Source organism: Alosa sapidissima, chromosome 9, assembly GCF_018492685.1.
Source record: "Alosa sapidissima isolate fAloSap1 chromosome 9, fAloSap1.pri, whole genome shotgun sequence".
Lineage (NCBI taxonomy): Eukaryota > Metazoa > Chordata > Actinopteri > Clupeiformes > Clupeidae > Alosa > Alosa sapidissima.
The window spans coordinates 237,773-265,187 of NC_055965.1; the positions used below are offsets into that span (position 1 = coordinate 237,773).

The following is a 27,415-nucleotide window of genomic DNA, read 5'->3' on the forward strand; positions in this document are numbered from 1 at the left end:
GATGCCTCTCATAACTCTGCTGCAGTGTTTTCACTCGACGCAGAAAAGGCGTTTGATCGTCTTGAGTGGGAATACTTGTGGTTACTTTTTCAGAACACTACGGATTTGGATCAACATTCATAGGGATGGTCAAAGCTCTGTACTGCTCTCCCACCGCCTCTGTACTAACTGGGTCTTGCAAATCTTTCCCTTTTGAATTTCAGCGTGGTACAAGACAGGGTTGTCCCTTATCCCCCTTGCTCTTTGCTCTCTCTCTGGAACCCCTTGCACAGGCAGTTAGACAAAGCCAGTCTATTTCACCAATCACGTTATTAGGCACATCTCACCATATTTCGCTTTATGCCGATGACATTTAGCTTTATATGTCCAATGTCACGCAAACAGTTTCCTGTGTTTTACAGTTATTTGATACATTTCATAACCTATCTGGCTATAAGATCAACTACACTAATGCTCATAGGTCAGAATAAAGACAATATCTCACTACCCCCATTTGTTCCAGTGGTAAACTCCTTTGTCCATCTCGGTATTAAAATAAGTGGCTCTCTCCCAACTATCCTACGAGATAACTACAATGGTCTCATGCAAAAAGTAACTGCAGATCTGCAAAGATGGAGCTCTTTACCTATTTCTATGCAGGCTAGAATTACACATTTACTTTGTCCTCTCCTTTATGGAACAACCCTTGTTTGTTGTCAGGTGGCTGACCTTTTACTTCCTCCACCTGGGCATCAAAAGGCATTCATAAACTTTGTGATATTTGCGACAATGGCACGCTGCGCACATTCCAAGGCATTCAAGCTCAGTATGAATTACCAGGCTTTTCCTATTTTCTGTATCTCCAGCTGAGGTCAGCGATGCAGGCATATGGAGTACCCTGGCATTCATTAAGTCCTCATCCCCTGTCCACTCATGTTGACCCCAACAATGGCTCTCGAGGCTTGGTCACAAAGCTATATAATCTTCTATTAGTAGGCTCCATGAAATCACTGCCTATTATGCAGGGGTGAAAGTAGTTTTTATTTCTTGGTGGTACTATGATATAGAGTTATAATGCGCGCCCAGAGCGCGCGCCAAAAATTTCACTTAGCCTAATTATTTATTATTTATTTATTTGTTTATTTATTGTATTATAGTCTACTTATCAAGCATTCACTAGGACTTCTTATCACTCTAGTATCACTCTTTAACCCACCTGCATCTGTTTTTGATTATGAATAAATTGCAAACACTTAAAAAACATTTATTTATTTATTTAACCTAGTTACTCTGCTCGCTCCCACTTCCAATCAATTTTTTTTTTATATAGGCTACTGTATATCATGAAACGCGTTTCTTTGAGTCATGCCTTTTTATTTGGGAGACTGCAACATACTTCTGTCCGCTAAAACACTTTCATTATTGCTGCGCAAGATCTGGTTAAGCCGTACACGCACTGTCTGTCTCCTGCCTCTCCAGCGAAACACTGCACACATAAAACCAGAATAGGCTATTGAAACATCAACATATTTTTCTTTAGCCTGTATGTTTTTTTTTTTATTTGGGAGACTTTCCAAGAAACGTCCGTCTGCTAAAACACTTTGGATACCAGTGCATGTTGGCGCAATTACTGTAGGCTACTGTACGCGCGCTATAGCTTGCTCGTTGTCTGTCCAGCTGCACGGGAGGTTTAGACACAATTCAGATACAGTTCAGAACGATGTATATGAAATATATTTTGGGGGAAACGTGTTGCTTCTGGTAATTTGACGTTAGCAGTTGTGTTGTCATGCTGAAAGTGCTATATTTTTCAGAGACAGTATAGTTTTCTTTCCGGTACGGCGTACCCTCTCCAAATATTTTAGTGGTACTCCGTACCGGCCAGTACCGGCTTACTTTCACCCCTGCTATTATGTCAATATGGGAAAGGGAGCTAAGATTGATGGGTGTCCAGCCCGACTGGGAAAATGTATGGACTAACCTACCACTGACATCAAAATGTTTAGCACATCAATTAATCCACTATAAGGTAATCCATAGAGCCTATGCAACACCTTACAGACGTTTTAAAATGAATCTCTCTCAGAGCCCACACTGCACTCTATGCCAAAATTCCACAGGCACCTTTCTTCACATGTTTTGGGATTGTCCCACCATAGCTAAATTCTGGAAGTGTGTTATTCATATGCTGTCTAAATTCCTTGATACTAATCTTGTACTAGATCCTTGTCTCTGTTTATTGAATGATGATTCTTCACTTGAGCTCCCTTTACGGGAAAAGCGTATGGCATTTGCAGGTTTTACTGCTGCCAAAAAATCAATCCTTCAGTTGTGGTTTAAACCAGATACAAACTTCAAATGCTACTGGACTAATTCTTTGCTTAATATTGCAGCATTAGAAGAGACTACTGCTAGACTGAATAAAGCTAGCTTATCCACAGTAAATGCATGGAAGGGACTCTACCTATCTATTAAAAACACTCTGTGCAATTGAAAATATTCCTTTATTAATGATGTATTTGCTTATTTTTTTGTTTGTTTATTGCTTGATCTGCCCTTTTGGTTATTTTTTTTCCCCTCCTTTTTGTTATTTTATGTATGTTGCGTTTACTGTTTGTACCATTTTTGCAGAAAATGTGAATAAAAAACATAATCACAAAAAAAAAAAAATAGAAAGAGTGTAACAATGACAATTTCCTTACAGCATAAGGATCAGAGGAGTCTTTATCTGGAAACACCTCAGTCTTCCCATGACACACAAGGTCCACCTGTAAAATTCAAATTCAAATTCAAAGAACTTTATTTTTCCATTAGGAACTTCATGTGTGAAAAGCGTCAATGCATACATTTATTAAAATTAGTCTAGCTGGTTTTCTGAAAGAAAATTTCACATTCACGTTGAGCACATCCTACAGCAAAAAACAGTGTGACATCTGGGACAATTCCTCTGGGTGATGCTGTATAGATTACTCAATGTGGTGATACTGCATTATACTGAAATGCTGGGCCTCTAAAAGTACTTGTTGCATACCTTGAAATGATCCAGCAAGTCTTTTCCCACAGCATACGGTGCTCCAATCACGACCTCAGACACATACTAAAAGAGGAAGAAGAAAAATGTCATACAACCCCAAACATGGCATCCGCAAAAAAGTGGTAAATCTTGTAAGAAAGAAAGTATTGTTGCAACTACCACGTTTGAAAAAGAATAATGATTACATATGTAAGTTGGAAGAGTTGGAAGCTATCCTGCTTTCACTATTACGTTTAAATGGTAGCACTATATTTTATGTTAGCCATTAATACATAATTAATATGTGTATGTATTAGTGCTCAACAAGGTCTGTATTAAGCACCATTGCACATGTACAGTGGGCAGTGCTTCGACTTGGCCAGCTTCCCTCGCGGTCCGCACGCGGGATCACGCGGCATCACGCGACTTTAATTTGTATTTTTCCAGTAACGCTGCAACGACGCTGCAACAACCGGCAGAGGTCTCAAGTGAGCAGGGTGTCTCGTAAAAAGAAATGGAGCTGGAAAACCCTACACAGACTTCACTACAGACTTTAGCAGACTGGTTTTGAAATAATTTAATAGCAAGAAATATGCCTGCCCTGCCCTAATAAAGAAATACTTGGTTAACGGCGAGTGAATCCCGTTTGCAGCCGTAGAAGAAATGCAGGACAAATTAAACATTCTGGTTTTCTCCGAGTGCAACGATGATAGACAGACATCATTTGGACAAAATATAGAGCATATTAACCTCCGTTGCTCAGCCAAATGCCTTCCTGTTACGTCCTGTTATCACGGAGTTACAGGCAATAAACGATTTTTGATGGTCACAAGTTTACTTCATTAGCGTTTATTTTTTTGATTATTAAAGAGTGTTTTTTCATTTAAAGGCTTGAATTCGTGCTTATTCCGAAGAGCATTTAGTGCTCTCCCCAATCCCAGACGTTCACATTGCATGTCTGTTTGTAATGGATGCAACCGCGAGATACGCTTGTCATATAGGCGCCGATACCATGGGCACCCACTGAAAACATCGAGCACCCACATGTGCCAGCTTACAGTCCCGGCTAAATTTACATTCATTTAAAATCAAACATTGCAGTTTATGTTAAATTCAGCATCTCTCATAATGTGATTGGATATGTTGCTGTCAATTCCCTACTCCATATACTAACCACCAATGAGAGCGTCTCTCGTATGAAAATTCCTGACACTTCCCACCTGAAGAATTAACGCAAGGCTTTGTCGGGTCTTCAGCCCCGAATGTTTAAAATGTATATAGCCCTGAATATCATTTTAAAAGTAGTCTGACAAAGCTTATTGTTTTGTGACACAGCTAAACACTGGTACCTCATAGAACGTCTATAACATAGCCTAGGTGGTCGCAACTCACAAGTAAAGCAGATAGAAAGAACTCACGCAAATCTAGCCTACAACACGCAGACAGCTTCATGCGCAGGAGAGAGAGCGCGCGCGCGCACAGGTGCTTATGATTGTTGGCTTCTGATGTTATCTTGCTAATTCACTGAACTGCATTAGGTGACACAAATGGTATTGCCTTTATCTTATAACTCCTTGTCTAAGCGACTACCAGGCCTATGGTTTTTAAAAGTCAGATGTTTCCTGACAAAGACATTCGAAAATTAAGAATTAAGAATGTTTATTGACTTGAAAAATACACTAATTTTTGCAAACTCCCTTCATTCAACCCTTGAAGACATCGCGGTCTGGTGCGCTATGTAGATCGTTTCTCGTACCATTTAATTTCTCAGAATTTAGGTCTACTAGGCCTACAATAACGTCATCACCAAATACATCTTTTATTTTTAGTTGATCAACCACAAAGAGTAGCATAGGCCTACTGTGCACAGTGCACTGACGACTGTAGCAGCCCAAGGTAACCAGTTGTTGTAGATGAGAGGCAACCCCTTGTTTCAGATAGCCTGGACAACATGTTACCTGGGTGTATTAATTAATGGTAGCCTACAATAGTTAATTGATTCGCGTAACATATTAGTTGGCTCAAAGAGTAGGGAATCAGGATGGAGAGAGTCACGCGTGTGTTGCTTTTGCGGGATCGAATCCACTTTAATGCTAGTGTAGCCCATGGCAGTACTTTGTACGTTTTTTTTATATTAGATCATTTCCTCCTCCCCCTTTCTGTCTGTGCACATTCACGGTCAGGCATTAGGGCCCAGCGGGAACGTGGTTAGGTTAATGAGGTCTCACTTAGGCCTTAAAACGTCATCTGTAAATCACCTAGCACGAGATGCCGAGCCTATTGTTCATCTGAGTGCACCGGTGTCGTTGGCAAGCGTGGCCTACTTTGCCTCCATACTGGAATGTTTGTGGATTGTATCGAATGCGCGTTTAAGTCTTTATCTTCATACTGGATTGTTAAGTCCAGCAGCGTCGCTGGTGGTGTGAGCCCAGCTGTAACGCCGTGCCTGCAACGAGACGAGTTTCATACTGGATTGTATCGGATGTGCGTTTTAAGTCTTTATCTTCATACTGGATTGTTAAGTCAAGCAGCGTCGCTGGTGGTGTGAGCCCAGCTGTAACGCCGTACACGCAACGAGACGAGTTTCGGGGTTAAGTGAGTCAACCAAGGTAATGTTGCTCTCTTTCTCTGGTAGCCTCCATGGTTTAAGCTACGTTATACCAGTCACTTATGTGAGTGTACTTAATGCTTCGGGTGTTGGGTATACATGAGATGAACTATGGTAATTTCCTCGCATGGTAACGCTCCCATTTTTACTCTCAGGAACGAGTCTATACTACTACATGGTGGCTTGCCGCGGCCGTGGTCCTAATTGGTGTTGCTACGATAGAGGGGGGCACCACTGTTTTTCCCATGTTGATTTTATTGTTTTTTCATTAAGTTTGTTTCTTATTGAGCTTTCGTGAATTTAGTGGGCTATGTGCAATATCTGACTAGGCCTAGGCTTCTGACTAGTGTGTGCTGTCGCAAACTGAAGAGGCGTATTGGGCTAGTGCAATATCTAAGGTGATTTCTAATGTGCGTCTAGTGATTTGCATTAGTTGTGTTAATATTTAACGGGTTTGTGCAATTATATCTATGTGCAATTATCAGTGGCTATATGGGCTAAGTGCAATATCTTTCAGTCTTTGATGTTAGTACACAGTTTAACTAAGGTGTGTGTGTGTGTATAGCCAACCCCAGTTATTCTCACCCTTGTGTGCTGTGTATCTTGGGCACTCTGAATAGAAGTTATCTTCTCTTAAAGTGACAGCTGCATTTATTTTCATTTGTAGCCTACATTAGGTGTTTTGTTTGATTTTGTTTAGTGTTTGCTGTGAAACATCTTTGCTGTGTGGTGTGTCTTATTGGTTGGTACCATCACTACATCTCTGAGCCTCAGTACTAGCTGTTGAGTACTGGTTGTATTGAGCTGAAGTCCTGGACTATTGCGAATTTGCAGTGTACTGTCTGACTGTTGGATGTAATTTATAATCCTTTAATAGTAACTTATTTCAGTTATTGTTCCTATTTACTAGTTTGCATAATAATATCTGCCATATTTATTACTTCATGCCATTTTGCACAATATCTGAGATATTACTTACTGCCATTTTGCACAATATTGAGATTGCATTTTGCACATTGCCTACTATTACCCTTACTGGTGGCGATTTATAGCCCATTGTCTTCCTTGTGTATAAAAACAACTTTGTGAAATAAATAAGAATTTGAATACATGACAGCTGTATCCTGATCAGTTTATTCTCTTAGTGAACTTGCTGGGGAATTGACATAGGTGTATGGTATAGGGCTCTCCCACCCTTCTAACTGGGAGTGGCGTAGTCACTGTTTAGAACATTATGCTACAGGCCACATTTGGCGTAGTCGGGCAGGACTGAGTGGTTACAGCTGTCACTGATTTTCAGAGCTCATAGTTTTGCCGGTGCATGTGGTTTTGATTTTCTTTTTGTTTTGTGGGAATACATTGGGAAAAACAGTGGTTACCCCCATTCGACGAAAGACCCTCTAGCCACACGATATTGGAGTCAGCTTACGACAAAGAAGTAAACCTGCTCATCTGTACCAAACTCTGATTTGTGTTCTCTATCTTGAGGTGGGCAATTTGTGTTTGTACTTTCAGAGTGAAGAACAGCTTAGACTGCTAAATGAGCTCTGAAGGGGAACAGGGGGCTACTACATCAGGGTCTGGTACTCCTCCGGCCCCAATAGCACCTGATAGGCCTGAACGTTATGTCTACTTGCCTAGAGAGAGAAAATGTCCCCGATTTTCTGGAAAAAGTACTGACCCTTTGTCTGTAGAGGAGTGGGTGGAAGAGGCACGTAGGTCCTTAGAAGTACGACATATGTCTCGTGCTGAGCAAGCCTTATTCCTGTATGATTTGTTGGATGGTGAAGCAAAAAATGAAATTCGGTTCCGCCCATCTACTGATCGAGTTGACCCGGACAGAGTATTGCAGATTTTGGTTGAAATTTATGGGTGTTCCCAATCTTTTATCTCTCTCCAGAAGCAATTTTTTCACCGTAAACAGTTAGAGGGGGAATCAATTCGGGAATTCTCTCATGCCTTATTGTCATTGATGGAGTCTATAAAACGTAGCAACCCCAGAGGTGTCCCGAATCCGGATGCTCTGGTTCGGGATCAATTCATTGAACATGTGCGTGATGGGCTGCTAAGACGAGAACTTAAAAAGTCGGTTAGGCTTAACCCTGAGTGTTCTTTTCTTACAATACGCAGTGAAGCCATTCGTTGGGTGGAAGATGGGGAACGGGTTGGTGCTCCAAGGGCTCGTGCTTACTCCTGTGACTTTCAAGCTCAGGTGGTGGGTGAGTGTCGAGCTGACAGCCATGCAGTTACTATGAAACCTAGTGATGAATTGTCAGAGGGAGTGAAGGAGTGTTTACGGAGACAGCAAACGCAATTAGATGCTATTTTACAACAATTGGCCTCCTCCCACTCACCCACCATGCTGAATCGGGACCCTACTGGACCCCCTCGTAGGCCATATAGTTTTCAACCAGATGGTAAACCAATATGTTTACGTTGTACAGGAATAAGGCTTGCTCTGAACTGGTGTCAAAATATGCAACTATCAAGCGCATCATTGTGCATGTTGGAGCAAATGACATCTACAGAGAACAGCTGTATGTCAAAGAAGATTTCAAGGAACTTTTCTCGGCCCTATATGAGCTTGGAATACAAATTTTCATCAGTGGCCCACTCCCAGCAGAGGGAAGCTTTGTATTTTCCAGACTATTCAGTTTAAACACCTGGCTCGCAAAAACATGCTTTTCAGTTGGGATGAATTTTATTGACAATTTTAACCTTTTTTGGAATCGCAGGGAATACTTCAGACCAAATAGCACAGAGCTGAGTTGGACTGGGGCCAAGATCTTAACCGAATACTATCACCTCTCTCTCCTGCACCCAACATTTTTTCTGCCAACCTTGAGCCGAGCCTCTGATAAGCGCTCAGTGGCCATACAGACGGAACAAGCGGATGACATCAACAACTCAGCTAAACCAAAACACTCTGCACAGGCTGAAACAGAGATATGCCCAACCTCCCCTGCTGTGGGGCCCTCTGATAACCACCCGCTAGCCTCCACTGAAATGCAGACCTTGGAGAAACATAAACAACCAGCTCAACAATGCCAAGCCATGTCCACTGGACAAGATAAGATGGGTGCTGCTAAAATGACTCAAAGTCAATCACTGGCGTCAAACTCCCTGGAATCTCAGCAAACAAATGGATGTGATGAGCATGAGGAGATAGCACCTATCAAAGCTGCTGAGAGGATATCAGAAAGGAAGGGTCATGTTGTAACACCAGTACCAATACCCCTCCCCACCTCTGTCGTCTCCTTGTCACCACAAAGACACAACAACATGGAATACACTACTGGAATACATGCTGAAAGCGGAGCGTCTGCAACAAACTTCCCAGAACCTCAGCAGGCAGATGGAGACTCTGGATCAATTTTCAACCCCAACCTCCTTGATTTCCCATCATCACCCACACCCAATCACGTCCCCACCCAATCAAACTCCCCAGGCCACACAAACCCCCCTAATCTCCCATCCCCATCCCCACCCCTTCATCCCACCACCCACTCAAACTCCACAGGATCCCCTGAATACCCATCACCATCCCCACCCAAGCACATGATGTTCCCTGCAAGAATGGAGAGACTGCTACCAGTAGCCATGCAGAGTTTTACTAGCCCAAGATCATTAGCACCAAAGAAGCGAAGGGCACCTCCACCCCCTCGCCCTCCCCCTCCCCGTTTAGAAGGATCTCTTAAGCAGCAGCAACCTCTTAGTTCATTTTCTCAGCCGGCATATAGCATGGAATGTGCAGTGGAAAATACAGATGGCAGCAGCAGGGGACAATTATATGATGACTGTATTGCATGATATTCTCAGGGTCCCTGCAATATAAATGGTACTGACAGTAGTTTTGAGAACATGCCGGGACCCAGTAAGCCCATGACATTCTCTATTCCTGTATTGACAAGAAATAGAACACAAATGCATCGAGCTTATAGGGTAAACCAGTCCAATCTCCTACCCGTACCACATCAACCTCAGATTTCCCCCATGGATCATATTTCCCCAACACTTAAACTAACAAAACTAGCACTCCTAAATATCAGATCTCTTTCAAACAAATCATTCTTAATTCATGATCTAATTTGCACACACAACCTTGATTTTTTACTTTTAACTGAGACATGGTTAGATCAAGCAAACAGTGCTGCTACTCTCATCGAATCAGCTCCCCCAAACTTCAGTTTCTTGAGTGCTACCAGAGCAAATAAAAGAGGTGGGGGGATAGCCACAATTTTCAAGACGTCTTTTCAGTGCAATCAGTCGTCATTCGGTGACTTTACTTCATTTGAATATCTGTGTGCATGCATTAAGTCTTCTCCTCAGATTTTATTACTGACAATTTACAGGCCTCCAAAACATTCAGCTAAAGTTTTTCTTGAAGAGCTAGGTGAACTGCTATCAGTTGTTTGCATAGAGTATGACTGTCTTATTATATCAGGGGATCTAAACTTGCATGTGGATAATCCTGAAAACAATTATGCCAAGGAATTCATTGCACTAATCGATACTTTCTCCCTAACACAGCATGTACAGGGGCCAACACACTCTCTCGGCCATACCCTCGACCTTGTTATCACAAAGGGTCTCGATGTCTCTACAGCTGTTAAAGACCTGGCCTTATCTGATCATTTTTGCGTGTTCTTTGATGTGTCTATGTCCCCACACACTCAAAACACAGCTATGATGGTAAAAAGGAGAATCATAAATGATCAGACAAGTGCTCTCTTTGAGCAAGCACTTTCACTAAAGTCAAGTCAACTGTCAGACTCTGAAGACTTATTTGATCACTTTAATGCAAAAATGGCAAACATTATGGATGACATTGCTCCATTACAATTCAAGAAAGTTAAGGCCAAACAGAAAGCACCATGGAGGCAAAATCCAGCAGTTAAATTTCTAAAAAGAGAGTGTAGGAAGACTGAAAGAAAATGGCGTAAATACAAACTTCAGATCCACTATGAAATCCATAAAGAGATGCTCCGCACATATAACTCTGAAATATGCAAAGCAAGACAGTCTTTCTTTTCTAACATTATCAATAGAAGTTCAAATAACACTCGTATTCTATTTTCAACTGTTGATAAGTTAACAAATCCCCCCTCACAATTAGCGCCTGAACTTCTCTCAACTAATAAATGCAATGAGCTTTCATCTTTTTTTAAAGGTAAAATTGACAAAATCAGACTCAACATATCTGCTCAATTACAAATTCAACAACCTGAACTTCCAGCAACAAACAGAGGGAAACTAAACTTGATGTCAGAGTTCAGCTTGATAGACTACGAAACACTTGAAAAAACGGTACAGAATCTCAGCCCTTCCACATGTGTCTTAGACACTCTGCCTACCAATTTCTTCAAAACTGTTTTTCACCTCATAGCGGCGGATGTCCTTCAAATTGTAAATGTATCATTGCTGTCTGGCACTTTTCCTAAGTCACTGAAAACAGCTGTTGTAAAGCCACTTCTCAAGAAGAATAACCTGGATGCCTCCATGCTAAACAATTACAGGCCCATATCCAATCTACCTTTTATTGGCAAAATTATTGAAAAAGTAGTCTTTAATCAATTAACCACCTTCCTAACATCAAATGGGTATTTTGATTACTTTCAGTCTGGTTTTCGGGCAAATCACAGCACTGAAACAGCTCTCATTAAAGTTTCCAATGACATACGCCTCAACACAGATTCAGGTAAAACATCAGTCCTAGTGCTACTGGACCTTAGTGCAGCATTTGACACTGTTGATCACAATATTTTACTACACAGACTAGAACACTGGGTTGGATTTACAGGCATAGTTATCAGCTGGCTAAAATCATATCTACAAGAAAGGAGCTTCTTTGTTGCCATCGGAAACTGTACCTCAACACCAACGTCCTTGACCTGTGGTGTTCCCCAGGGGTCGATCTTGGGGCCACTATTATTCAACCTCTATATGCTCCCACTTGGACAAATCATTCAAAATAATTTGATTTCATATCATAGCTATGCAGATGACACACAAATTTACTTAGCTCTATCACCAAACAACTATGGTCCTCTTGAATCTATGTGTCAGTGTATAGAACAAATCAACACCTGGATGTCTCAAAATTTTCTTCAGCTGAACAAAGAAAAAACTGAAGTAATTATATTTGGTAAAAATGAGGAAAGACTTAGGGTTGCCACTCTCCTTGACACAAAAGGGTTGAAGGCAAAGGATACTGTTAAAAATCTTGGTGTATTAATTGACAGTGATCTAAATTTCAACAGCCACATGAAAGCGATAACTAAATCAGCTTTTTACCACCTCAAAAATATTGTCAAACTCAGAGGGCTGATGTCAAAACATGACTTAGAAAAACTCATTCATGCATTTATCTCCAGCAGGGTTGATTACTGCAATGGACTGTTCACAGGCCTTCCTAAAAAGACTATTAAACAGCTTCAGGTGATACAAAATGCAGCAGCTAGGACTCTAACAAAAACTAAAAGAACTGACCACATTACTCCAATTCTTAAGTCCTTGCACTGGCTTCCAGTAAGTCACAGAATTGACTTTAAAGCACTATTGCTTGTTTATAAATCAGTAAATGGAGCAGGACCTAAATACTTGTCAGACATGCTTCAGCAGTACACACCTTCTCGTCCTCTCAGGTCCCAGATGAAAAACCTGCTAGTAAAACCTACAGTTAGAACTAAACATGGTGAAGCAGCTTTTAGCTGCTATGCGGCTCAGCTGTGGAACCAACTTTCGGATGACATTAAAAAGGCCCCAACTGTAGCCAGTTTTAAATCTAGACTTAAGACCAAACTGTTCTCAGACGCTTTCTGCTAACTGTGCCGAGTTACAAATTCTGAATCTGCCTCGATAATTATTCTACTTTGTCTTTTATTACTTTTTTTACTACTTTTGCCTTTGTTTTTGCTTACTAATTATTCTTTATTTTTAAATGATTTTACCTTGTGTTTTATGTTTTCTTTTTATTATGATCTTTACCTTTTAACTATTCTTTGACTATATTGCCCTTCTATGCTTTTATTTGTTATTATCGTTTGGTTTTGTTTATGTAAAGCACATTGAATGACCTCTGTGTATGAAATGTGCTATATAAATAAACTTGACTTGACTTGACTTGACTTGTGAGCAGCCTATTGCCCGTTTTTGTCATGTAGAACTGCCTAGAAACTCTGGGTCTAATGTGCGGGGAAGGGTGGCTGTCCAAGGGGTGGAAACGGGTGTAGCGGCTGAGGGTTCCGAGCAACAGGGAAACTATTCCCCTCTGGTGTAGCGAGCCGGCCGTCAGAAGGGGATTTCAACGGCTCAGTTGTAAATTCAAAGCACTTAAAACTCATTGGGACTTGTCCTGTGGTACAGATTGGGATGGGGGGTGTCAGAGTTCCCTGCTTACTTGATACTGGGTCAATGGTAACCACTATATCAGAGAGTTTCTTTAAACAACATTTTCAGTCTTGAGGTGACAAACAGTTGCAAGAGTGCAGTTGGCTCCAACTAAGGGCAGCTAATGGCCTAGAGATTCCATATCTGGGGTATCTAGAGCTAGACATTTCAGTTCTAGGAAAGGCCCTCCCACGTAGGGGTGTCCTGGTTGTCCGCGACCCCCCTCACCCAGTTAGTCAAGCGAACAAAGCCAAGGTGCCTGGCCTCTTAGGCATGAATGTGATAAGTGGTTGCTATGAGGAGCTCTTTTATCAGCATGGCTCAGCATTGTTTCAGTCTTCTACTGTACAAACAGCTAGCGAAGTTTGGAAGGATGCTTTGTCAGAGTGTCACAAATTGGACTGTTTGTCCGAATCTGGCTTACTAGGATGTGTTAAATTGAATGGACGCTCTCCTGTCCGCGTACCAGCTGGGTCACTGAAAATGGTTGCTGCCACATGCACTCAACAATTTGGCCGTGCTCTCCATTCTGCTTTGTTTGAGCCCACCATCAACAGGATGCCAGATGGCCTTTTAGCTTCGAGGGCTTTTCTTTCAGTAATACAGGGGAAAGTATGGGTGCCGGTAGTTAATGTTGCATCTGAAGATATCTGGCTTCCACGTCGAGTCATCCTTGGTGAGTTGTATGCAGCACAATTACCGACAAACAGCAACACAATCACACTAGAGAGGTCGAGAGAGGATGGGTGCACTGTTCAGGTTCAGTCATTACAAGTGCAGAGTGGTCCCCTAGACCTATCACAAGTATCCTGGCCCAATCTCAGTCACAGTCAAGAGCAGGAGGGTAGGGCCCTCCTCCACAAATATAGTTCTGTGTTTAGTCAGAGTGATGGTGACATTGGGTGTACTGGACTCGTGCAGCATGAGATACCCTTAGTCGATGAGTTTTACGGTAGTCATGTCCTTTCGATTTCTTACAGATTGGGTCGTTGTTGCCCACAACACACTAGCTTTCTGCTAATGAATAACATCATTGACACATTTGAAAGGCTTTTTAGAACAAATAAGTGACTCAAAAAATATAATACTCAGCGGTTTGTATTTTTTCTGCCCCCTCTTTCGACTGCAACATTTGAATTTCTGGGCAAAAAATGATATCCCGAGAAGTGGATTTGAGGGGTACAGCTCCATAGACCTCCATTCATTCTGCACTTATTTGTGAGCGCCCTCATGTGGAACCAGAAAAGGAACTGCAACCAGTTCAGAAACCAGAAGTTTCCCGAGAGTGGCGGTTCCCCCCTTATTAGACATTCTCTGGTTTAGGTCAGCTTCATCTCTGCTCGTGCACGAGGTAGAAAAGTAGACCAAAACAGTAGATTGACGAAAAGAGGATATGTGTCGTAAAAAAATGAAGGCAATACTAGACGATTTCTGTTCGATTTACAGGATTTTCATCGAAAGTCATCAAATTAAACATTGACAGAAAACAATTAGATAGGCCTATGCCTAGGACTAGGCTACATAAATTGGAAAATAATGAAAGCATACATTTAAACAATGCTAATGGTTTGAAATCAATTGCGAGTTTGATTGTCTTCACTCTTGAACAAAACGAGTGAATTAATAGTATGAACTCAAAAACAACTTTGGCATATATTCAAAACTATCTACTGTATAGCCTACGTTCTAAGATTAAAAGGGTTCACTCCAAATTATTGTCTAGGTGTAGGTGGTCATAAAATAAATTAGTATCAATGTAATATAGCCTATTGTCTCCCCTAAGTCCCAAAGTGTTTAAAAAATATATCTGAAATGCAATGGCTTTCAAGTTGTCATTTAGGCCTAATATTTAATCTGTGTAGCACACAGTTGATTTGACATTCATGAACAATCGTCGACACATGAAGCAGTTTTAATTATTAGCTGCCTATAGGCCTACAGGCTACAGAATTATCTTGGCTTGCATCAGATATAATATAGCCCAGTGGCAAAGCATAAGTTACTGTCACTGAACAGCCTACCAAACAAATGTGCATGACCCTTTATCAACAGTAGGAAATGTCTTTCATTAAAGAGTATAACTAAAAGTGCCATTTTCAAGATGATAAATGTAGAGTACTGTACATACTCTCCATGTGAAGCGAACCTGTGAACATGCAAGAATATAATTCCTTTCAAATGCTGTCTCGCTACGCGTTACACGCTCCGCGTTACACTATGACACAGAGTAGCGAGATTCCTAGAACCACACGCATGTCAAGTGAAAACATTTTAAGTCACTGTGAGAAGTTGAACTTTCCCCCTTCTCCCTATATCGGACTTTAAAGACGTTTCGGTGCACTCTTGAAATGCGAGAGAGGGAGAGACTCCACTCGGTTGCACACACACATACAGTACATGCACCCATACGCACACAGTCACCCGCCACATCTCCCTGGCGTATAAACGATGTTGTGTGTTTGTTTGAAGTATTGTTTCATGTTGTGTAAAGTGTGTTTGGTGTATAGTTTTGTCTAATCGTTAGTGTCGGGAGTTTTGCCGCCAGTTTGGCGTTCATTCATGCGTCAGACCAAATGTTTGGTCTGCCGCGATTTTTCTTTAGTTTTGCCTTTAGTTCTGTCTTTCTTTGTTCCCGGTAACTTAAACACATAGTGTGGTACCCACTGTCAATCCATTTACCATTTGCATTCACTGTACAACGCCTGTAAACCGGTTAACATTCACCATACTCACAACACTTCCTGGTGCTTCGGCTTCCCAGCCACTGTCCCATTGCGGAAGCGCGCTTCGCGTTGGGACAGTGCTTTTACCAACATCCCACAGGGGGAGGGAGTGGGGCATTATGATAGAGGGGTGTTTGCCTTGTCTGTTGGTCGTCTTGTTGTTATTATTATGTATGTGGGGAATATTGGTTATGGTAATTAACATGTATTTTCATAGTAATATGCACCATTGTCATTTTGTATATATTTATTTGGGCTAATTTAGGCCAATTGGTAGGCTTATTTAAGAGGGGTAGCTCAGTTCCCCTGAAAGAGCAAAGAGAGAGCAGCTCTCCTGTTGTGAGGTAGAGACTTACTGTAGCTTTATGCTCTGCAATTGTTGATAATTGGAATACTGAACTGGAATACGGAACTTATTTTTGTTTTGTTTGTTTGAAAGTGTTTTTTTGTTAAATAATAGCCGATTGCTATTCCTGCAAGTTTTTCTTTTGGTTATTTAATAAATAGAAATTGCACGCTGAAAACCTCTCCTGCACCTCCTTTTCCACCTACAACCCCAAGCTCACATCCCAATTGGTGGGCTGGCTGCCTCGGTCGCGCACATTTGGTGGCAGCGGTGGGATGTGTAGCGCCGCCTGAGAAACTGGATAAGAGAGGTGGAAAACGAGGACGAGGTGGAAAACGTGGACGGGGTGTCAAACAAAGCCATACTTGGCAGAGGATGGCGTTCCGGCGGCTAGTACGAGCTGGCCAGGGGGAGCTCCCACAGGGGGAGGAGGAGACGCTAGAGGCAGCATTAGGAGCAACAGTGTCTGGGCAGCCAGATGAAGAGGTGCCAGCAGAGACTGACCTGGCCGGATTGTATGCGCTGTTGCAGAAATCCTTGAAGTCCCATGAGCGAGAGTTTTTTAAGCAGGAACAGCGCTGGCGAAGTGTGCAGGTCCAGTTAAACCAGCTCCGCGATGACTTTGATGAAAGCCGTCAGCCACAAGCGCCACTGCCTTCTCAGCCACAAGCGCCACTGCCTGCTCAGCCACCAGCGCCACCGCCGCAGCTACCAGCGCCATCGCCGCCGCAACCAGCGCCACTGCCTGCTCAGCCACAAGCGCCACTGCCTTCTCAGCCACAAGCGCCACTGCCTTCTCAGCCACAAGCGCCACTGCCTGCTCAGCCGCCAGCTTCACCGGCACCGCCAGCAAATCCAGCCGCTCCAGTAGCATGGTCGCGTGCTGCTGTGCCCAAGTTTGAAGAAGGGGAAGATATCGAGCAGTATCTAACTACGTTTGAACGGCTTGCGACTGCCTACCGGTGGCCAGGGGAGGACTGGGCCGTGTACTTAGTGCCGTACCTGAGTGGCAAAGCCCGCAGTGCTTATGTGGCCATGGACATGAATGACTCAATGGATTATCACAAGGTAAAAGAGGCAATCCTGGGAAAGTACGAAATAAATGAAGAAGTCTACCGGAGAAGGTTTCGGGAGCCAGATGCCAGGCCTGGGGAGTCCCCCAAAGAACTGTACCAGCGTCTGAAGGATTTATTTCGTAAATGGATTAGACCGGAGGACAAGACGGTTGAAGAAATAGGAGAAGCCCTCATCTTGGAACAGTTTTTTCGTACTCTGTCTCCTGATGTCAGAGTGTGGGTGAAAGAGCACAACCCACGGACTGGCCAGCAGGCTGCAGAACTGGTGGAGAACTTTGTCGCTGCCCGCAGAGGTCCAAAGAACTTCCGAAGTGAGACCAGTTCCAGGCCCCTGACCCGTGGTAGGTCAGATGGGTTTAGTGGCGGGGGTGGTCCTAGACCTAGTGAACGAGGTAGGATGGGGGATAAAAGTTCTTACATGCCCCCTAGACATGCCACTTTCCCCAAAGAACGCCCACCAGAGCGCTCACGTGTCATATGTCACCATTGTGGCCAAGAAGGTCACATTAAGCCTGACTGCCCTGCGAGAAAGCCCATAGGTAGTAGCCACTGTTGTCTCCCAGGGTGCGAGGAGCAAGAACAGGGGGTTATGGGTAGGTTACAGACTGTCCCAGTGCTAGTGAGTGGTAAGGTGGCGAGGGCTCTGATTGATACAGGGAGCTCTCAAACCTTAGTTCAGCCCCACTTAGTGGACAAAAAGGACTGTATATCTGGTAGAACCCTAAAAGTAATTTGTGTCAATGGGGATGAACATGAATACCCCGTGGCCAAAGTATATGTGGAAGTGCATGGTCAGACCTATAGACTAACTGTTGGAATTGTGGAGAGACTAAGTCATCCAGTAGTCTTAGGACAGGATATTTTGGTACTGCCAGAGTTGGTGCAAGCCAATAAGCCTGTCAATGTGGTAGTCACTAGGTCTCGGACAAAAGCTCAGACAGAAGAGCCCCTAGAACCAGGTTCCCTGAGAGAGATGCCCTTTTTTGGAAGTGAGGTAGTACCCCCTCCCAAGCTAAAGACTAGGAAAAGTCACAGGCAAAGGCGAAGGGAGAGACTAGTGGGGACACTTCAGAATGAACAGGATGGGGAGGACATTCAAATAGGGGGTGGAGCTTGGGAAGACATTACTGAGGACATGGAACAGCTACAGAACCAGGACCCTACATTGCAGGAGGCCTATGGCAAAGTTAGCAGTGTGGATGGTGTGGCAACGGGTGTTCCAGCTAGCCTGTCTGGAGAAAGCTATGTGTTGCGAGATGGCTTATTGTACCACCAGTCAGAGGGGAATATGCCAGAGCAGCTAGTGGTGCCTACGGTGCTGAGAGAACGAGTGCTGTCCCTGGGTCATAGCATCCCCTGGGCAGGACATCTCAGTACTGCCAAAACTTTCGAGAGGGTTGCTGCCAGGTTCTATTGGCCAGGAATGTATAAAGAGATCCAAGACCTTTGTAAATCCTGTCCTGTGTGCCAGCTGACTAGTAAGCGGAAGACTAGTCCATTTCCCCTCCAGCCCCTTCCCATTATTGAAGTCCCCTTTACACGGATAGGAATGGATATTGTTGGGCCACTCGAGAGAACCCAGAGAGGGCACCGGTATATCTTAGTAGTGTGTGATTACGCTACCCGTTATCCAGAGGCCTTTCCCCTTCGTAAAGTGACAGCTACCACCATCTCCCAAGCTATCCTACAGCTGTTCTCTAGGGTAGGGATACCCCAAGAGATCATCACTGACCAGGGAACAGCCTTTGTAGCCAAAAAGATGAGACAGGTCTATAGTTTACTGGGGATTAAGGGGATCAGGACCACACCCTATCATCCCCAGACTGATGGTCTGGTTGAGCGATACAATCAGACACTCAAGGGTATGCTCCGAAAGTATGTGTCTGCCAATGGGAAAGACTGGGACCGCTGGCTGCCATATTTGCTGTTTGCATACCGTGAGGTGCCCCAAGCTTCCACTGGCTTTGCCCCATTTGAACTGCTTTATGGAAGACCAGTGAGAGGGCCCTTGGATTTACTAAAAGAAGCCTGGGAGGGGCCAAAAGCACCCCAGACCAACAGTATCCTCTCCCATGTCCTTCAAATGAGGGAGAAAATGGAGGAGATGACGGAGCTGGTCCGGAACAACATGGAACAGGTGCAACATCGCCAGAAGGTCTGGTATGACAAGACTGCCAGACAACGGACTCTCGAGCCGGGGCAGACGGTCCTTTTGCTCCTTCCCACGTCGGAGAACAAGTTGCTTGCACAGTGGCAGGGGCCGTTCACTGTTACCCGCAAGATGGGCCCTGCCACATATGAAATCAACATGCCAGGCCGGAGGAGGACAAAGCAGGTGTTCCACGTCAACCTGTTGAAGGAGTGGCGAGAGCGGGTCACCCAAGGTAGCCTGCAGCTCCTGGTGCAAACTGTTGGAGAGGAAGACAGTGACAGTACAGAGCAGTTTTTTCCAGCTACTCAACCACCCGCCGCTCTTGACCTGGCGCACCTCACTCCACAACAGCAGAGGGAGCTAGCGGCCATCATTCCCTCAGGACTGTGCCAAGACAAACCGGGTTTCACCACGGTGGTGGAGCACTCCATCCCACTGAAGGACACCACTCCGGTGCGGCAAAGGATGTATCGAATCCCCGAGTGTCTACTGCCTCTGCTTAAAGAAGAGGTGGAGGAGATGCTGTCCCTAGGGGTCATCGAGAGGTCCTATAGTGAGTGGAGCAATCCAGTCGTCCTGGTGCCTAAAAAGGATGGGACGATCAGATTCTGCATTGATTTCCGCAAGGTAAATTCCCAGTCCCATTTTGATGCCTACCCCATGCCACGGCTAGAGGATCTAATTGAACGGCTGGGTAAGGCCAGCTTTATTACCACCCTTGATTTGTGCAAGGGTTACTGGCAGGTGCCCCTCGCTAAGCAGGACAGACCCTACACGGCTTTCAGAACTCCGCAAGGGTTGTTCCACTTCATGGTTATGCCATTTGGCCTGCAGGGGGCGCCAGCCACATTCCAGAGACTCATGGACTGTGTTCTTGAAGGTACCGAATCCTTCGCCGCAGCATATTTGGATGACATTGTAATTTATAGTACCAGCTGGACGGACCACCTACGCCATCTCTCCGATGTGCTGCAGCGCATCCAAAGAGCTGGACTTACAGTGCATCCAAAGAAATGTGACTTTGCCAAAGCAGAGGTCCGTTACCTGGGCCATGTGCTGGGTAGGGGGCTGATTAGGCCCCAGACCGACAAGGTACAAGCCATACGGGACTGTCCCCAGCCGCAGACTAAAAAGGAGGTACGGTCCTTCCTGGGTCTGGCGGGCTGGTACCGCAGGTTTGTGCCAGACTTTGCCTCTCGCGCTGCACCCCTTTCGGACCTAACTCGGAAATCCGGGTCTGGTCAACTGCAGTGGGGGGCAGAGCAGGAGAGGGCCTTTAATGACCTGAAGGGGGCTCTGTGTCAGGGCCCAGTCTTGCAGAGCCCAGACTTTGACCAGCCGTTCACAGTCCAGACTGACGCCTCTGGCATTGGACTGGGGGCGGTTTTGCTCCAAGGGGAAGGATCGGACCAGCGGCCTGTGGCTTACATTAGCCGCAAACTGTTCCCCCGTGAAACACGGTATGCTGCTGTTGAACTGGAATGTTTGGCCATTAAATGGGCCCTAGACACTTTCAAATATTACTTGCTCGGCAGAGACTTTTTGCTACAAACTGACCACCAGGCTCTTCAGTGGCTTGGCCGGATGAAAGACTCTAACGCCAGGATTACCAGATGGTTCCTGGCTCTGCAGCCATACAGGTTCCAGGTTGAGTATCGGCCTGGAAAGCAAAATGTGGTTGCGGATTTCTTGTCTCGCCACCCTGGTGGTGAGACTTCAGAGGTGGAGGGAAATGTGAGAAGTTGAACTTTCCCCCTTCTCCCTATATCGGACTTTAAAGACGTTTCGGTGCACTCTTGAAATGCGAGAGAGGGAGAGACTCCACTCGGTTGCACACACACATACAGTACATGCACCCATACGCACACAGTCACCCGCCACATCTCCCTGGCGTATAAACGATGTTGTGTGTTTGTTTGAAGTATTGTTTCATGTTGTGTAAAGTGTGTTTGGTGTATAGTTTTGTCTAATCGTTAGTGTCGGGAGTTTTGCCGCCAGTTTGGCGTTCATTCATGCGTCAGACCAAATGTTTGGTCTGCCGCGATTTTTCTTTAGTTTTGCCTTTAGTTCTGTCTTTCTTTGTTCCCGGTAACTTAAACACATAGTGTGGTACCCACTGTCAATCCATTTACCATTTGCATTCACTGTACAACGCCTGTAAACCGGTTAACATTCACCATACTCACAACACTTCCTGGTGCTTCGGCTTCCCAGCCACTGTCCCATTGCGGAAGCGCGCTTCGCGTTGGGACAGTGCTTTTACCAACATCCCACAGGGGGAGGGAGTGGGGCATTATGATAGAGGGGTGTTTGCCTTGTCTGTTGGTCGTCTTGTTGTTATTATTATGTATGTGGGGAATATTGGTTATGGTAATTAACATGTATTTTCATAGTAATATGCACCATTGTCATTTTGTATATATTTGTAATAGGTAGTTATTTTGTTATAATAGTGAATGTCCAGTGAAAGTGGTTACCTAGTTGAGTGGTTTGAGCCAATATCCCCATTTGGGCTAATTTAGGCCAATTGGTAGGCTTATTTAAGAGGGGTAGCTCAGTTCCCCTGAAAGAGCAAAGAGAGAGCAGCTCTCCTGTTGTGAGGTAGAGACTTACTGTAGCTTTATGCTCTGCAATTGTTGATAATTGGAATACTGAACTGGAATACGGAACTTATTTTTGTTTTGTTTGTTTGAAAGTGTTTTTTTGTTAAATAATAGCCGATTGCTATTCCTGCAAGTTTTTCTTTTGGTTATTTAATAAATAGAAATTGCACGCTGAAAACCTCTCCTGCACCTCCTTTTCCACCTACAACCCCAAGCTCACATCCCAATTGGTGGGCTGGCTGCCTCGGTCGCTCACAGTCACATAATCTTCATAAATTCTTTGGAGCTAGTGAATGTGTAAATCCATGCTTGGTGACACTGTTGGAAAAAAAAACATTTCTACTTCTATTTTTGAAGTTGTATGCTACAGGTGATGAAAGCACAGGTTGACGGAACCATCTTTTTTGACTAGTTTTCCGAGTGATTGGGTTTTTTTGCAACACAGCTTAATTTAGCTTGAAAGTTAACCTGCTACGGACCAGGTTAGTTTTGTGGCATAAATTCCCATAGTTACCAAGCTGGGTAACGTTAACCTTATTAATGGAACGGGATTTCACTAAAATTAGCTAAACTTATCGAAATAAGCCAGGTTTGGCCTTTAGCGAGGTTGATGGAATACCCACCAGGTTTCTCTTTGTCAGTGGCGTAATGCGTTTTAGGTGGTGTACAATAGCGATTTTTAGACAATGCGCTAGGCCACTCCCATGGTTGTTAATTTCCACCCCCCCCCCATTGTTTAAAAAATGACGTGCAAAATAAGAAAATAAACTTTGCGCCGGGTGGAAAACAAGTTTTACGCCATGTGCCAGGGTGCAAAATAGGGGCCTATGAGTTTGGCTACGTTTCGCCTTGCCAGTGTGGGAAACACAATCGTAGTGTTTGGGGAAACACAAAAGAAATTCTCACATGAGATCAGGCGAACGCAAACCTGATTTTTTCCCCGCATGACATTGGTAGACCGGAAATCCACAAAAGGCAGTGTTGCAGAACTGGATTTAAATACAAGTTGTTTCAATATTGCAAACAACTCATCTATATTATATTTTCCCACTGCTAAGGGGCCACTTGGGATAGCTTGTGGACCACCAGACCACCATTTTGAAAAACACTGGTTTAATACAGGCTTATCCTACCTCATATATCATTGTACCAAGTAAACACATTTGCCTTTGGAATCACAATCTAAAGTTGGTTACATAAGGCAAAAGGATTGGAATGTTTGTGCCTATGCAATAACTGGTCAACCCATATTCTATACAACTTTAGGTATGAATGTATACAGGCAAAGGACATTAGGTATTAGTTAGGCAAACCTTAGACAGGAAGAGTGCATGTGTGTCTTACCCTGCAAGCCAGCACGCTCAAAGTTCTTTCATGAATATTCATGATAGGATAATTCTTTCCTTTATAGCGATTCACTTCCTAAAGACAGAAACAGGGGAAAACAATATTACATATATATCCATACAGTAATGTAATGTGGTTGGATTTCCTATTGTGAGGAGTTCTTTATAACATTTATTTAAAATGGCTCAGGTCACACAGCTGCTTAAATAAACCTCTGGCTTCCACTCAAGTGCCTCAATGTGGCTGAAAACTGTATCACGATAGAATTGTTTCATATCATGCTTTTTTTTACCAATTTGAAATAAGGACCAAGTGAAAAATTTTCAATTTAAACACTTTTATTTAAAACTTAACCTCCCCCTGATTTTAATTACCACATCAATCAAGGCAAACAAGAGAAGAAATGTCAACACAACCATGACAAACACTCAAATAAATAAATGTAGGCCTACACATAAGTCTGAAAGAAAATCAATGAACACCGAGCAATTAGGCTCTCTCTTCATATTACAGTGTTTCCCCGCAGAAAATGTGTTAGTTAGGGTAGTGGCTGTATAATATTAATTAATTACATTATACATATATAATATTATATTAATATAACTATTATTATATAAACTACTGATATTGTTATATGATTATTTATCCATGACAGCACACCTTATGCAGATATTATAGGTAGGCTACTGTTACTATTACAATAGGCTCCAACAGCTCTACCTCTTTCTAATTCTTGATGTGTCAGCTGCAGCTTTACATCAGGTTTGAGATGATAAGAATTTAGCGGTCTCATTTTGAGAAAACAGCCTTGAAACACAGCCAATGAGATTCCGTTCTCAGCCTAGAATCATCGCCTTTGAACTTTCACGATTGGTTGCTGATACAAAGGAAGGAACACATGATATATTTCAGATCACGGTCGCGGTAGTGTTATACATATATATATATACATACCATTTTAATCAGAAGGATCATATCTATGAAATGATGTAAAATACATATGATAATGTTGATATACAACATGTTCAGCAAGTTGTGAGTTATTTAACAAAAAAACTGAATTGGAATACCCTTAACCTTTCAAATGTTATGATAAATTTAGTGATCAGTGTAAAAAAATGCAGGAAATGTGATTTAGAATATTTCTCACCAATAACATAAAAGTATGCAAAAATACTAATAATGAAGTCAAGACAGAGTGGTTTAGATTTATGTGGTGTATAAGAATAACCCATTTATTTGTATATGAGCAAATGATACAGCCAATAAGAATGACATAAAAATACATTACCAGTAATACAGGAAGTGAAAACTGTATATTTATTTAAGACCATTTCAGAAGAGAGACATAAAATACATTTGACTCAACAGATACAACTTCCTTATATAAATATCAGTATAATATGAAAACTATATATATATATATATATATATATATATATATATATATATATATATATATATATATATATATATATATATATATAACACATATTATTATTTATGAGAAGCTAGGAATACAATCAACTTCAACATCACTCAAAAATCAATGTGTTGTAAACATTTGAAAGTAGATTACATAGTAGAACAAACCTGTGGAGAATACACACATACATATACACACAAACTCCATTTTTAACCTTTTTCATAACAAAGCCAACAATTTCTCTGTGGCTCCTGCTGTACAAGAATATGTACTTGATGGAAAGATGACAGAGTAGTAGTTGGAGCAGCTGAAGGCGAGGCTGAAAAACTATATCAACAGAAAATGCCTGCCAGCTGTCGTGATAGATTTTCTCGAAAGTCTATCTGGCTGTAGCTACCTAACCTAGGTTCAACACCAGATTCTGCATTGCACTGCCAAACTTGAAATAATATGAAACTATTGACAACAGCAATGTCCACAAAATGGAAAAAAGGTGTTTTACACCACTTCTGTATTTTTTGGAGTACACAATATGTATTTATCATTTGATCAACTGTAACTGTAACGTAAATTTAGAGATGAAATGGTCTCTGGGGTGCCAGGCAGTATTTGCAGCAAATTCAACCTTAAGACACAGTTACAGCTAGCCGATCACAAATCAAACAACAAAAAAAAACTTTTATAAATTTCAAATAATATATTGTAATAATTCAAACCAAAAATATTCATACAACAACTTATATAGGCAAATATACTTTGTACAAAATAAAGTCAGTCAGTCTGTCTGTCTGTCTGTCTGTCTGTCTTAGTATGTCACACATAGGGTTGGATATTGTTTGGGTTTTAGCGTTTTAAAACGGTGCCGGTGCCAAAACGGTGCCTGAACTGGTACTTTGCTTTTATAATATAATGGTCTACAGCATGAATTGCTTTTTTATTATTGATAAGACCAATTTGATATATTTTTAAATTATCTGTTAATTATTCAATTTACTATCGATATCGTATTGCTTCTACGCATAATACATTTAAATGTTAAAACAGCTTGCCATGGATGCACTCACAATGGTAAGCTCTGCTTTCAAGTTTATCCAGTGTAGGTGGTTTGCCATAAATTATGTTAAAACCGCCATGGAACTGCCAGGTCATGGACAACGGCATTTGCAAGCAACCTAATCTAACGTCAGGGACTCTGCTTTCAAGTTCATTCAGTGTGTTCCCAAATGCTTCAAGAAATTTGGTGTCTTCCCCCATAACACATAATAGTTTTAAACATGATACATATGCCGGTGTTGTAGTGTTTAGATTGCCAGCGCTATTAGGCATTTTAACAGCAACTATGGCTAATACCCCCGTCAGCTGAGCAGCTTAATTAGCGATAACGTACGGAGATGGTTCCATAGCCTCTTGACAGCTCAGTGATATCAATGCGGTATGTAATCTACATATTTATGTTTTTGCCAGCTAACCTTTAGCATGATCTTCATATTCATTGTGATGCTATATGGGCCTCATGCACATGAATGATTAATGTCATTATGTTGTTCGGAACACACCGTGAAAAAGTTTTCACATTAGAACTTTGATGATAACATTTAAAACTAGAAATGCAATTCCAAGGAATTACCAGTGGATGAAAATGCTAAAGTTGTGATGTAAAATATCATGTATAGTTAAAACAGATAATACAGAGATGGTTACTACGGTGATGCTAGGATAGACATGGTGGTTGCATAGCTTAATAAAAGTTGATAGTTTAAAAGTAGACTGTTTAAAAGCTGAATGTAGATGGTTTAAAAGTTGTTGATAGACAGTAGATAGTTTAAAAGTTGTTGATAGGCAGCTAGTTTAATAGATAGTTTAATGATAGTTTAATAGATAGTTTAAAAGTAGACTGTTTAAAAGTTGAAGGTAAATAGTTTAAAAGTTGTTGACAGACTGGAAGTTTAATGAATGTTGATATTCAAATAGTTTAATGGCTGTGTATAGGTAGATATTTGACGATAACTGAAAGTTGGAATGGCTCTACTGTTTGCTAGCAGTTATGCTAAGATTTTTAACTATGCTAACCATGCTACTTAGCTAATGTTTTATAGCAGTGCTAGCAATGCTAACATGCTAACCATGCTACTTAGCTAACTTAGCCAACGTTTTCTAGCAGTTTAATGAATGTTGATATTCAAATAGTTTAATGGCTGTGTATAGGTAGATATTTGACGATAACTGAAAATTGGAATGGCTCTAATGTTTGCTAGCAGTTATGCTAAGATTTTTAACTATGCTAACCATGTTACTTAGCTAATGTTTTATAGCAGTGTTAGCAATGCTAACATGCTAACCATGTTACTTAGCTAACTTAGCTAATGTTTTCTAGCAGTTTTGCTAAACATGCTAACTATGCTAGCAATGCTACTTAGCTAACTTAACTAATGTTTTCTAGCAGTTTTGCTAAACATGCTAACTATGCTAGCAATGCTACTTAGCTAACTTAACTAATGTTTTCTAGCAGTTTTGCTAAACATGCTAACTATGCTAGCAATGTTACTTAGCTAACTTAACTAATGTTTTCTAGCAGTTTTGCTAAACATGCTAACTATGTTAGCAATGCTAACATGTTAACTATGTTAACCATGTGACTTAGCTAACCTAGCTTATCATTTTTAGTAGTTATGCTAACTATGCTAACTAGCATGCTAACAATGTTAACATGCTAACTATGTTAACCATGTTACTTAGCTAACTTAGCTAATCAT

At 42.2% G+C, this 27,415-nt stretch overlaps 1 protein-coding gene across 1 annotated transcript in view; it reads right to left on the reverse strand.

Annotated features, from left to right (window-relative positions):
* Nucleotides 1-27,415, reverse strand: part of LOC121718450 (ethanolamine-phosphate cytidylyltransferase-like) — a 106,457-nt gene that overhangs the window by 45,969 nt on the left and 33,073 nt on the right. The window contains exons 9-11 of the mRNA XM_042103464.1: nucleotides 23,234-23,311; nucleotides 3,011-3,076; nucleotides 2,682-2,747 (exon numbers count right to left, since the gene is read on the reverse strand). Of these exons, the coding sequence (XP_041959398.1) occupies nucleotides 2,682-2,747; nucleotides 3,011-3,076; nucleotides 23,234-23,311 (210 nt within the window). The remainder of the gene's footprint in view (nucleotides 1-2,681; nucleotides 2,748-3,010; nucleotides 3,077-23,233; nucleotides 23,312-27,415) is intronic.